Source organism: Odocoileus virginianus, chromosome 11 (genome assembly GCF_023699985.2).
Source record: "Odocoileus virginianus isolate 20LAN1187 ecotype Illinois chromosome 11, Ovbor_1.2, whole genome shotgun sequence".
In the NCBI taxonomy this organism is placed as follows: Eukaryota; Metazoa; Chordata; class Mammalia; order Artiodactyla; family Cervidae; genus Odocoileus; species Odocoileus virginianus.
Genome location: NC_069684.1, coordinates 43,986,792 through 43,999,771, shown reverse-complemented (window position 1 = coordinate 43,999,771; position 12,980 = coordinate 43,986,792). Strand labels below are relative to the sequence as shown.

The 12,980-nt window shown below is 40.0% G+C and overlaps 1 protein-coding gene across 1 annotated transcript in view; it reads right to left on the bottom strand.

Moving 5' to 3' along the window:
• Positions 1-12,980, bottom strand: part of WDR64 (WD repeat domain 64) — a 126,293-nt gene that overhangs the window by 24,354 nt on the left and 88,959 nt on the right. The window contains exons 18-21 of the mRNA XM_070474360.1: positions 12,383-12,452; positions 11,472-11,508; positions 10,746-10,879; positions 5,161-5,266 (exon numbers count right to left, since the gene is read on the bottom strand). Of these exons, the coding sequence (XP_070330461.1) occupies positions 5,161-5,266; positions 10,746-10,879; positions 11,472-11,508; positions 12,383-12,452 (347 nt within the window). The remainder of the gene's footprint in view (positions 1-5,160; positions 5,267-10,745; positions 10,880-11,471; positions 11,509-12,382; positions 12,453-12,980) is intronic.

Here is a 12,980-nt window from a genome sequence, read left to right as displayed (position 1 = left end):
CAAAAGAAGAGAGGAAATAGGAAGGAAGCATTAAAAAAAAAAAAGAATAGTGTTACATGAAAGAATTAAGACCAACTATATTGGTTATAACAATAAAAGTCACCTATAAAGAACAAATAATCCCTTTCTTCTCATGCATGACTCCCTTTAGAATGAAGGTCAATGCAACATAACCCTTTTAAGGTTATAAATAAAATCTTTACATTATTCCCAATATGCAAATAAGGGAGTGGGAGTCCTATACAGAACTCCTACAGGACTGGGGAAGCAGACTATTGGAGGGCACAACAAAACCTTATGCTCACCAGGATCCAGGAGAAAGGAGCAGTGATCCCACAAGAGACTGAGCCAGTCTTGCCTGTGAGTGTCCGGAGTCTCTGGTGGAACGTGGGTCAACAGTGGCCTGCTGCAGGGTCAGGGGCACTGACTAAAGGGTTTGTGGAGCCATGGTGTGCTGGCATAAGTCCCTTTGAAGGAGGTCACCATTATGCCATTAGCCCAAACTACAGGGAGGGAACACAGCCCCACCCATCAGCAGAAAATTGGATTTAAGATTTATTGACCATGGCCTTGCCCACCAGAACAAGATCCAGATTTGCCCACAGCCAGTCCCTCCCACCATGAAGCTTCAACAAGCCTCTAATCCTCATCCATCAGAGGGAGAAAGAGTGAAAACCACAATCATAGGAAGTGAACCAAACTGAGCACATAGATCACAGCCCTGTCTAAATCAAAGGAACTATGAGCCATGTCATGTTGGGCCACCCATGATGGATGGGTCATGGTGGAGAGTTCTGACAAAATGTAGTCTACTGGAAAAGGGAATGCCAAACCTCTTTAGCATTCTTGCCTTGAGAACTCCATGAACAGTGTGAAAAGGCAGAAAGATGTGACACTGAAAGATGAACTCCCCTTGGTAGGTGCCCAATATGCTACTGGAGATCAATGGAAAAATAGGTCCAGAATGAATGAAGAGGCTGAACCAAAGCAGAAAGAACGCCCAGCTGTGGGTGTGTCCTGTGGTGAAAGTAAGGTCTGATGATGTAAAGAACAATATTGCATAGAAACTTGGAATGTTAGGTCCATGAATCAAGGGAAATTGGAAGTGGTTCAACAGGAGATGGCAAGACTGAACATCGACATTTTAGGAATCAGTGAACTAAAATGGACTGGAATGGACAAATTTAATTCAGCTGACCATTATATCTACTACTGTGGGCAAGAATCCCTTAGCAGAAATGGAGTAGACATTATAATCAGCAGAAGAGTCTGAAATGCAGTATTTGGATGCAATCTCAAAAACAACATAATGATCTCTGTTCATTTCCAAGGCAAACCATTCACTATCACAGTAATCGAGGTCTATGCCCCAAAAAATAATGCTGAAGAAGCTGAAGTTGAATGGTTCTTTGAAGACCTACAAGACCTTCTAGAACTAACACCAAAAAATATATCCTTTTCATTATATAGGGGAATGGAATGCAAAAGTAGGAAATCAAGAGATACCTGGAGGACCAGGCAAGTTTGACTTTGGAGTACTAAATGAAGCAGGGCAAAGACTAACAGAGTTTTACCAAGAGAACGCACTGGTCATAGCGAACACCCTCTTCCAACAACACAAGAGATGACTCTACACATGGACATCACCAGATGGTCAATACTGAAATCAGATTGAATATATTCTTTGCAGCTGAAGATGGAGTCACTATGCAGTCAACGAAAACTGGGAGCTGACTGTGGCTCAGATCATGAGCTCCTTATTGCTACATTTAGATTTAAATTGAAGAAAGTAGGGAAAACCACTGCGCCATTCAGGTATGACTTAAATCAAATCCCTTATGATTATACAGTGGAAGTGACAAATAGATTCAAGGGATTAGATCTGATAGACAGAGTGCCTGATGAACTATGGACAGAGGTTCATAACATGGTATAGGAGGCGGTGATCAAAACCATCCCCAAGAAAAAGAAACACAAAAAGGCCAACTGGTTGTCTGAGGAGACCTTACAAATATGTGAGAAGAGAAGAGAAGCAAAAGACAAAGGAGAAAAGGAAAGATATGCCTATCGAAATGCAGCATTCCAACGAATAGCAAGGAGAGATAAGAAAGCCTTCCTAAGTGAACAATGCAAAGAAATAGAGGAAAACAATAGAGTTGGAAAGAGAATTAGAGACACTAAGGGAACATTTTATGCAAAGATGGGCACAATAAAGTACAGAAATAGTATAAACCTAACAGAAACAGAAGATATTAAGAAGAGGTGGCAAGAATATACAGAAGAACTATACCAAAAAAAAATCTTAATGATCCAGATAACCACTATGGTGTGACCACTTACCTAGAGCACAAGCTGGAATCAAGCTGGGAGAAATATCAATAACCTCAGATATGCAGATGACACCACCCTTATGGCAGAAAGTGAAGAAGAACTAAAGAGCCTTTTGATGAAAGTGAAAGAGGAGAGTGAGAAAGCTGGTTTAAAACTCAACATTCAAAAATGAAGATCATGGCATCATGTCTCATCACTTCATGGCAAATAGATGGGGAAACAATGGAAACAGTGATAGACTTTATTTTCTTGGGCTCCAAAATCACTGTAGATGGTGACTGCAGCCATGAAATTAAAAGATGCTTGCTCCTTGGAAGAAAAGCTATGACCAACCTAGAGAGCATATTAAAAAGCAGAGATATTACATTGCCATCAAATGTTTGTATAGTCAAAGCTGTGGTTTTTCCAGTAATGTATGGATGTGAGAGTTGGACCATAAAGATGGCTGAGTGCTGAAGAATTTGTGTTTTTGAACTGTTGTGTTGGCAAAGACTCTTGAGAGGATTCCTTGGATAGCAGGGAGATCAAACCAATCAATCCTAAAGGAAATCCATCCTGAATATTCATTGGAAGGACTGATGCTGAAGCTGAAATTCTGCTACTTTGGCCACCTGATGCAAAGACTTGACTCATTAGTAAAGACCCTGATGCTGGGAAAGATTGAAGGCAAGAGAAGGGGATGACAGAGAACAAGATGGTTGGATGGCATCACCGACTCAATGGACATGATTTTGAGCAAACTCCGGGAGATGGTGATGGACAGGGGCGCCTGGCATGCTGCAGTCCATGGGGTTGCAAAAAGTCAGACACAACTGAGCAAGTGAACAACAGTCCTATACCCAATTATAGACAGAAGAAATCATATGTCTTGCTTTAAATACAGAGCTGGGAATGAAATAGGAGAGATAAGAAAGACTTCCTTAGCGATCAATGCAAAGAAATAGAGAAAAACAACAGAATGGGAAAGACTAGAGATCTCGTCAAGAAAATTAGAGATACCAAGGGAACATTTCATGCAAAGATGGGTTCGATAAAGGACAGAAATGGTATGGACCTAACAGAAGCAGAAGATATTCAGAAGAGGTGGCAAGAATATACAGAAGAACTGTACAAAAAAGATATTCATGACCCAGATAATCAGGATGGTGTGATCACTCACCCAGAGCCAGACATCCTGAAATGTGAAGTCAGGTGGGCCTTAGAAAGCATCACTACGAACAAAGCTAGTGGATGTGATGGAATTCCAGTTGAGCTATTTCACATCCTGAAAGATGATGCTGTGAAAGTGCTGCCCTCAATATGCCAGCAAATTTGGAAAACTCAGCAGTGGCCACAGAACTGGAAAAGGTCCATTTTCATTCCAATCCCTAATAAAGGCAATCCCAAAGAATGCTCAAACTACCGCACAATTTCACTCATCTCACATGCTAGTAAAGTAATGCTCAAAATTCTCCAAGCCAGGCTTCAGCAATATGTGAACCGTGAACTTCCAGATGTTCAAGCTGGTTTCAAAAAAGGCAGAGGAACCAGAGATCAAATTGCCAACATCCGCTGGATCATCAAAAAAGCAAGCGAGTTCTAGAAAAACATCCATTTCTGCTTTATTGACTACGCCAAAGCCTTCGACTGTGTGGATCACAATAAACTGTGGAAAATTCTGAAAGAGATGGGAATACCAGACCACCTGACCTGCCTCTTGAGAAACCTGTATGCAGGTCAGGAAGCAACAGTTAGAACTGAACATGGAACAACAGACTGGTTCCGAATAGGGAAAGGAGTACGTCAAGGCTGTATATTGTCACCTGCTTATTTAACTTTTATGCAGAGTACATCATGAGAAATGCTGGGCTGGAGGAGGTACAAGCTGGAATCAAGATTGCTGGGAGAAATGTCAATAACCTCAGATATGCAGATGACACCACCCTTATGGAGAAAGTGAAGATGAACTAAAAAGCCTCTTGATGAAGGCGAAAGAGGAGAGTGAAAAAGTTGGTTTAAAGCTCAACATTCAGAAAACTAAGATCATGGTATCTGGTCCCATCACTTCATGGGAAATATATGGGGAGACAGTGGAAACAGTGTCAGACTTTGTTTTTCTGGGCTCCAAGATCACTGCAGATGGTGATTGCAGCCATGAAATTAAAAGACACTTACTCCTTGGAAGCAAAGTTATGACCAACCTAGATAGCATATTAAAAAGCAGAGACATTACTTTGCCAACAAAGGTCCGTCTGCTCAAGGTTATGGTTTTTCCAGTGGCCATGTATGAATGTGAGAGTTGGACTGTGAGGAAAGCTGAGCGCCGAAAAATTGATGCTTTTGAACTATGGTGTTGGAGAAGACTCTTGAGAGTCCCTTGGACTGCAAGGAGATCCAACCAGTCCATCCTAAAGGAGATCGATCCTGGGTGTTCATTGGATAGAGTGATGCTGAAGCTGAAACTCCACTACTTTGGCCACCTCATGCGAAGAGTTGACTCATTGGAAAAGCCCCTGATGCTGGGAGGGATTGGGGACAGGAGGAGAAGGGGATGACAGAGGATGAGATGGCTTGATGGCATCACCAACTCGATGGACATGAGTTTGAGTAAACTCCAGGAGTTGGTGATGGACAGGGAGGCCTGGCATCTGTGATTCATGGGGTCGCAAAGAGTCAGACACGACTGAGTGACTGAACTGAACTGACATCCTTTCATTCTTCTGTTTATTTGGCAGCTTGGGCATCCTTCCTTTTGTTTCAACAAATGTCACGGTGTTATCCTATATCCATTTTTATATCATGTAGGTTGTTAAGATACCTGTGGCCAACTGCATAACGGCAGTGACTTACCCATATTTCCAGTCAGTAGTATTCTTGCACATGAATCAGTGAACAGCGATGTCAGAGAAATGGCAGCATGTTTTGTGAAAGGTAGAATATCTTTCAGTAGTCTTCCCTGTATAAAATATGATAATAAATTATATAAACATCAGTATTGGAGTTGAGTTTACAGATAATTTATTCCAAGAGCTATCTACTAATTATAACATGATTCCTTTGTAATAAAAATAATTTGAAATTATCTATAGGGACTTATTTCCTTGAAGCTAAATATTAGTAAAAGTGGGGTCAACTGTTAATTATAACCACCTAGACTCTTATTACTGCAGATCCCCTCTATACTTGTAGGTTTTTTTCTGTCACTTCTGATAACCCTCTTCATGCAGTTCCTCAACCCCTTTCCAGTGATATATTCTCCTTTTAAATAAACATGATTTTCAGATTTAAGTGTTTCTCACTTACTTTAAGCCAGAATATTGTATTTGTCCTTTTGGAAATATCTATTTTTGAATATTGGTACAAAACAGATTGCAAGAGATTCAAATTTGGCAGACTTTTTCAGTGCTTAGTGTAAGTCATCACTGACCTTCATGTACATTTCTGTACTTACTTGAAGAATAAAAGTCAAAACATAGGAAGAAAAAGTTTGAATCTGCTACTTGTTTCCTGAGATTTAGTTGGATATAATATTTTCTCCTCCTACTGTTCTCACACTTTTATTATTTACCTATTGGGGGGGGCGGAGGGGGGAACATCACTGCTCCGATACCTGGATCATCTCAGGGAAAATTATTGTTTACAGTATTTCATAGCATTTTCAAACCAAGAGTTTCTCACTAATAAGTTAGAATCAACTGATCAAGTTGGAGGTTTATACAGCAGACAGCATGCTGCTCTGTGTTGTTGAACACCACTAACTGCCATACAAAACTTGCTGTTTTCTGGGTTTCCCTCTAGAAAGGAATCTTAGAAGTGATGCCACCTCCCTTGCTGTTCACCATCATCAGTCTACTCAAGATCCTTACTTCTGTTGTTTCTGTCCACCTAATTCAAACCTCCTGCCCTACTTTCCACCCCCAAATCACTTAAAATCTTTCAGTAAATGAAGGTTATCCCTTCATTGTAAAGTGTTTAGGACCCTCAATATAATGTAATAACTTCTTCCAGTAGTTTGGAAAGCTAAAATTTCATGTATATTCCACATCTCAGTGTTCTCACAGTCTTTAATGATGTATTCATCATTAATACTATCATGTTATTTAAATCTTAGTTTTCTGAATGCTGTTTTAAGCCAACTTTTTCCCTCTCCTCTTTCACTTTCATCAAGAGGCTCTTTAGTTCTTCTTCACTTTCTGCCATAAGGGTGGTGTCATCTGCATATCTGAGGTTATTGATATTTCTCCTGGCAATCTTGATTACAGCTTTTGCTTCATCCAGCCCGGCATTTCTCATGATGTATTCTGCATATAAGTTAAATAAGCAGGTTGACAATATACAGCCTTGATGTACGCCTTTCCCAATTTGGAACCAGTCTGTTGTTCCATGTCCAGTTCCTGACATGTTCCATTCCTGATGTGCATACATATTTCTCAGGAGGCAGGCAAGGTGGCCTGGTATTCCCATCTCTTTAAGAATTTTCCATAGTTTATTGTGATACACACAGTCAAAGGCTTTGGCATAGTCAATAAAGCAGAAATAGATGTTTTTCTGGTACTCTCTTGCTTTTTTGATGATTTAACAAATGTTGGCAATTTGATTTCTGGTTCCTCTGCCTTTTCTAAATCCAGCTTGAACATCTGGACGTTCACAGTTCACATACTGTTGAAGCCTGGCTTGGAGATTTTGAGCGTTACTTTGCCAGCACGTGATATGAGTGCAATTGTGCAGTAGTTTGAGCATTCTTTGGCAGTGCCTTTCCTTGGGATTGGAATGAAAACTGACCTTTTCCAGTCCTGTGGCCACTGCTGAGTTTTCCAAATTTGCTGGCATATTGAGTGTAGTATTTTCACAGCATCATCTTTTCAGATTTGAAACAGCTCAACTGGAATTCCATTGCCTCCACTAGCTTTGTTTGTAGTGATGCTTCCTAAGACCCGCATGACTTCGCATTCCAGGATGTCTGGCTCTAGGTGAGTGATCACACCATTGTGATTATCTGGGTCATGAAGATCTTTTTTGTATAGTTCTTCTGTGTATTTTTGCCACCTCTTCTTAATATCTTCTGCTTCTGTTAGGCCCATACCATTTCTGTCCTTTATTGTGTCCATCTTTACATGAAATGTTCCCTTGATATATCTAATTTTCTTGAAAAGACCTCTAGTCTTTCTCATTCTATTGTTTTCCTCTATTTGTTTTCATTGATCACTGAGGAAGGCTTTCTTATCTCTCCTTGCTGTTCTTTTGAACTCTGCATTCAAATGGGTATATCTTTTCTTTTCTCCTTTGCCTTTCGTGTCTTTTCTTTTCTCAGCTATTTGTAAGGCCTCCTCAGACAACCATTTTGCCTTTTTGCATTTCTTTTTCTTGGGGATGGTCTTGATCATCGCCTCCTGTACAATGTCATGAACCTCCATCCATAGTTCTTCAGGCACTCTGTCTATCAGATTTAATCCCTTGAATCTATTTCTCACTTCCACTGTATAATCATAAAGGATTTGATTTAGATCATACCTGAATGGTCTAGTGGTTTTCCCTACTTTCTTCAATTTAAGTATGAATTTGGCAATAAAGAGTTCATTATCTGAGCTACAATCAGCTCCTGGTCTTGTTTTTGCTGACTGTATAGAGCTTTTCCGTCTTTGGCTGCAAAGAATATAATCAATCTGATTTTTGTTTTGGCCATCTGGTGATGTCCATGTGTAGAGTCATCTCTTGTGTTGTTGGAAGAGGGTGTTTGCGATGATCAGTGCATTCTCTTAGCAAAACTCTGTTAGCCTTTGACCTGCTTTGTTTTGTACTCTAAGGCCAAATTTGCCTGTTACTCCAGGTATCTCTTGACTTCCTACTTTTGCACTCCAGTCCCCTATAATGAAAAGGACATCTTTTTTTGGTGTTAGTTCTAGAAGGTCTTGTAGGTCTTCATAGAACCATTCAACTTCAGCTTCTTCAGCATTATTGGTCATAGACTTGGATTACTGTGATATTGAATGGTTTGCCTTGGAAATGAACAGAGATCATTCTGTCGGTTTTTGAGATTGCATCCAAGTACTGCATTTCGAACTCTTTTGTTGACTATGATATCTACTCCATTTCTTCTAAGGGATTCTTGCCCACAGTAGTACAGTGGTCATCTGAGTTAAATTCTCCCATTCTGGTCCATTTTAGTTCACTGATTCCTAAAGTGTCGATGTTCACTCTTGCCATCTTGTTTGACCACTTCCAATTTGCCTGGATTCATGGACCTAACATTCCAGGTTCCTATGCAGTATTGCTCTTTACAGCATCAGATCTTGCTTCTTTCACCAGTCACATCCCCAACTGGGTGTTGTTTTTGCTTTGGCTCCTTCTCTTCATTCTTTCCGGAGTTATTTCTCCATTTATCTCCAGTAGCATATTGGGCACCTACCAGCCTGGGGAGTTCATCTTTCAGTGTCCTATATTTTTGCCTTTTCATACTCTTCACGGGGTTCTCAAGGAAAGAATACTGAAGTGGTAGGCTATTCCCTTCTCCAGTGGACCATGTTTTGTCAAAACTCTCCATCATGACTCACGCGTCTTGGGTGGCCCTACACAGCATGGCTCATAGTTTCACTGAGTTAGACAAGGCTGTGGTCCATGTGATCAGGTTTATTAGTTTTCTGTGATTATGGTTTTCATTCTGTCTGCCCTCTGTGGGATAGGGACAAGAGGCTTATAGAAGCTTCCTGATGGGAGAGACTGACTGTAGAGGAAACTGGGTCTTGTTCTGATGGGCAGGCCCATGCTCAGTAAATCTTGAATCTAATTTCCTGTTGATGGGTGGGCTATGTTCCTTCCTTGTTGTTTGACCTGAGGCCAAACTATGGTGGAGATAATGAAGATAATGGTGACCTCCTTCAAAAGGTCCCATGCAGGCATTGCTGCACTCTTTGCCCCCAACCCTGCAGCAGGCTACCACTGACCCATGCTACCACTGAGACTCCTGGGCACTCATGGGCAAGTCTGGGTCAGTCTCTTGTGGAATCACTGCTCCTTTCTCCTGGGTCCTGGTGTGCACAAAGTTTTGTTTGTGCCCTCCAAGTGTCTGTTTCCCCAGTCCTGTGTAAGATCTGGCAGCTCTGTGGCGGGGTTAATGGTGACCTCCTCCAAGAGGGCTTATGCCATACCCAGGTTGACTGCACCCAGAGCCCCTGCCCCTGCAGCAGTCCACTGCTGTCTCCACAGGAGACACTCAGATACAGTTCTGGTCAGTCGCTGTGGGGTCTCTGAGCCCTGGTGCACACAGGTTTGTTTGAGCCCTCCGAGTGTCTCTGGTGGGTAAGGGGTTCGATTCTAAATGTGATTTCACCCCTCCTACAATCTTGCTGGGGCTTCTCCTATGCCCTTGGACGTGGGGTATATTTTTTTGGTGGTATCTAACATTCTCCTGTTGACAGTTGTTCAGCAGTGAGTTGTAATTTTGGAGTTCTCACAGGAGAAGATGAGCGCACATCCTTCTACTCCACCATCTTCATGACTTCATCTCCATCACGTTATGACAAGTAGATGAAGAAACAATGGAAACAGTGACAGATTTTATTTTTTTGGCTCCAAAATCACTGCAGATGTGACTACAGCCATGAAATTTTAAAATGCTTGCTCCTTAGAAGAAAAGCTACAACCAACCTAGACAGCATATTAAAAAGTAGAGACATTACTTTGTGAACAAAGGTCCATCTAGTCAAAGCTATGGTTTTTCCAGTAGTCATGTATGGATGTGAGAGTTGGACTATGAAGACAGCTGGGCACCAAAGAATTGATGCTTTTGAACTGTTGTGTTGGAAAAGACTCTTGAGAGTCCCTTGGACTGCAAGGAGATCCAACCAGTCAATCCTAAAGGAAATCAGTCCTGAATATTCATTGGAAGAATTGATGCTGAAGCTGAAACTCCAGTATTTTGGCCATCTGATGTGAAGAACTGACTCATTTGAAAAGACCCTGATATTGGGAAAGATTGAAGGCAGGAGGAGAAGGGTATGACAGAGGATGAGATGGTTGGATGGCAACACTGATTTGATGGACATGAGTTTGAGTAAGCTCTGGGAGTTTTTGATGGACAGAAAGGCCTGGTGTGCTGCAGTCCATGAGGTTACAAAGAGTTGGACATGACTGAACTGATTATTTAAATATCCAGTGAAATATATAGTGGGATGTATTCATAGCTCAATGTAAAGAAAGATTGGAAATACAGTAGTTGTCTTAGCAGTTTTGATGATTTGATCTTTTGAGTTATAAAACTGACCTAAATTTTTGAGTAGTATTTTCAGTGAGTAGACTGCAAAACCAGCCATTTGGCTACAAGATTGAACAGTAATAAAATTAGATGCTATATGGAACCTTAGGGGGCTAAGGTTTATTCAATAATCCTTTTTATCTTTCCCATTCTCTGCTGTTCCAGGTAAATGACAGGCCCTAACCTCCATAGTCCACAAGCGGAGATGTCCATCCTCATGTGCAGTGACAAGGATAGGTGGTGGTTGAGTATCTGTTACATTGGTGCCTCCAGGATGTTTTTTGTCCACTGGCTCTCTCACGGCATCTGTTTGCTCACCTGTTGGACAATTAGTGAGTTACCAGTTACCAAATACCAGTTTGTTGTACTTGGCATTCAAATTTTATTGAATATAAAAGAGGAAGCAAGTAGGAAAATAGGAAAAAAAAAAAACAAAAATACTCACATTCTTTTCCCTAGAATTTTTTTATTATTATTATTTTTTAATCTTGGAGAACTTCAGTCAGGGGAGAGAATAAAAAACCTTTAACAAATGGAATCCTATATCATGGAAAAAACTAAAAGAACTCATTTTGGGTTCTATTACAAAAGCCTCTGCATTGTACATGGTAGTTAAAACTAGATATATATCCAGTATGAGTCCTACACAGTCAAAAAAGGCTTATGATTCTAGTATAAGCTTCAGGGCAGTGGGCTGGAGACTAAGAAGCTCAGGAGTACTTTGGATTTTTAAAACCTAAAGTTAATGGTTATAAAGGCATCATAATAACGTAAACTCTGCTTCTTAGATTACTGAAACTTATAGCACCTCAGCATTTAGTCACAAAAAAGAATATATATTAATTGTAAGTATTCTATCACCTAAACTCTCTGTGGCAAAGAAGTTAAGAAAGGGAGATTTCATACTAACCTTTAATCTCACTCTCATGTATGCTCTGTTTGCTTCCCTGAATTCGGGGAGAAAAAGAGAATATTTATGATATTGTAAGGAAATGCGATACACTGAATGAATAGATTTTTTTCATAGTTAAATTTATATCTCCAAACATTAATTTTAAAGTTATTTTACAATTAATTATTTGAAAAGATGCATTGCAGTGATTTTCATGTTTATAAATAGGGTATTTATAACACAGCCTTTTCCTAGTGGCTCCAGTGTAGCATAATAACAAGAGTAATTAAATACCTAGAGCTTGCTACATTCTTCATGTATAATGTCTCTAATTCCATTAACAACCATACCAGTTAGGTTATACTATTCCCTTTGTATCACTGAAGAAATGGAAACTCAGAGGTTAAGTGACATCTCTAAAGCTAATCAGATAATAAATGGAGTGCTTGGATTTAAGTACAAGTCTGTTTGACACATCCTTACAAGCTGATTATTTCCACTATGCTAGTGCTTTTAAAACAATTTATGCTGTCCAACTTTTCCAAACAAAATCTTAACTAGAAATAAAAATGTGTAAAAAAATAAAAAACATGGAACCAAGAACACAGTTTGAAAACCATTTCATTACATTGTGTCGTAACATAATCACATGCTGTCTCTTTCCTCTGTGAAATGTATATAACACTTTTTAGCAAAAGATATAGTCTAAAATTATTATTTAATGAACATAAAAATAGCCTATATAATTTATTTTATTCATGATTATTTGCAGATAGGAATGCCTTGAAAAATAGTGGGAAAACAGATAAAAACAATTTAGACATTGCTTTTTAGGGAAAACAAAAAAGATTTTACTTACGACATGCAACAAATTATTAAGCCAACATTGGTGATAACAGGAAGGCACACTCTCCTTTTCTCTTGCTTACCTTGCTACTCTGTGGACCCTTGCTAGAATCACATTGGGATGAAGAACATACAGAATCCTGACTTGATTTCCTATAAGCAGAGAGAGGAAGCCCAAGGAGGAAAAGTTAAGATACTCTTTCATACTCAGAAGGTGCTCTCCTCTGTTTTAATTTCAGCTGGTTACTTTTTTTCAGCATCTCTGGATTTTAGTGTGGATACTGCTCAGGGGTAGGAAATGAAAATCTGTTCTTTCCCACTGTTAAGGCTAGATTTAGTCCCAGAGGCTTTGACACTGAAATGGTGGGGAGTGAGGTGGCTGTGAGGAGCCCTGGAAAACCTAGTAACTTCTGCTCTGCAGTTTCCAATTCTGCTAGAATGGGCTGAAAACTGGCTTAGTGTTCTGGTGCAGATATATACAGATGAGGTCCTCAAAATATTCTCAGAATGAGAACGTTTCAAGTCAAGGAGTAGGGAAGGTGTTATGTTTTGGCTCACTTCTGGATGATGAGATAGTACAGAAGCCTTTGATTTCTCTCCAGAGATGTGCTTTTCATTGCCTATTGAAATCAGAGCTCTCGAGCAAATATAAATAGCAAAAACACCTTTTCTTAAACTTAA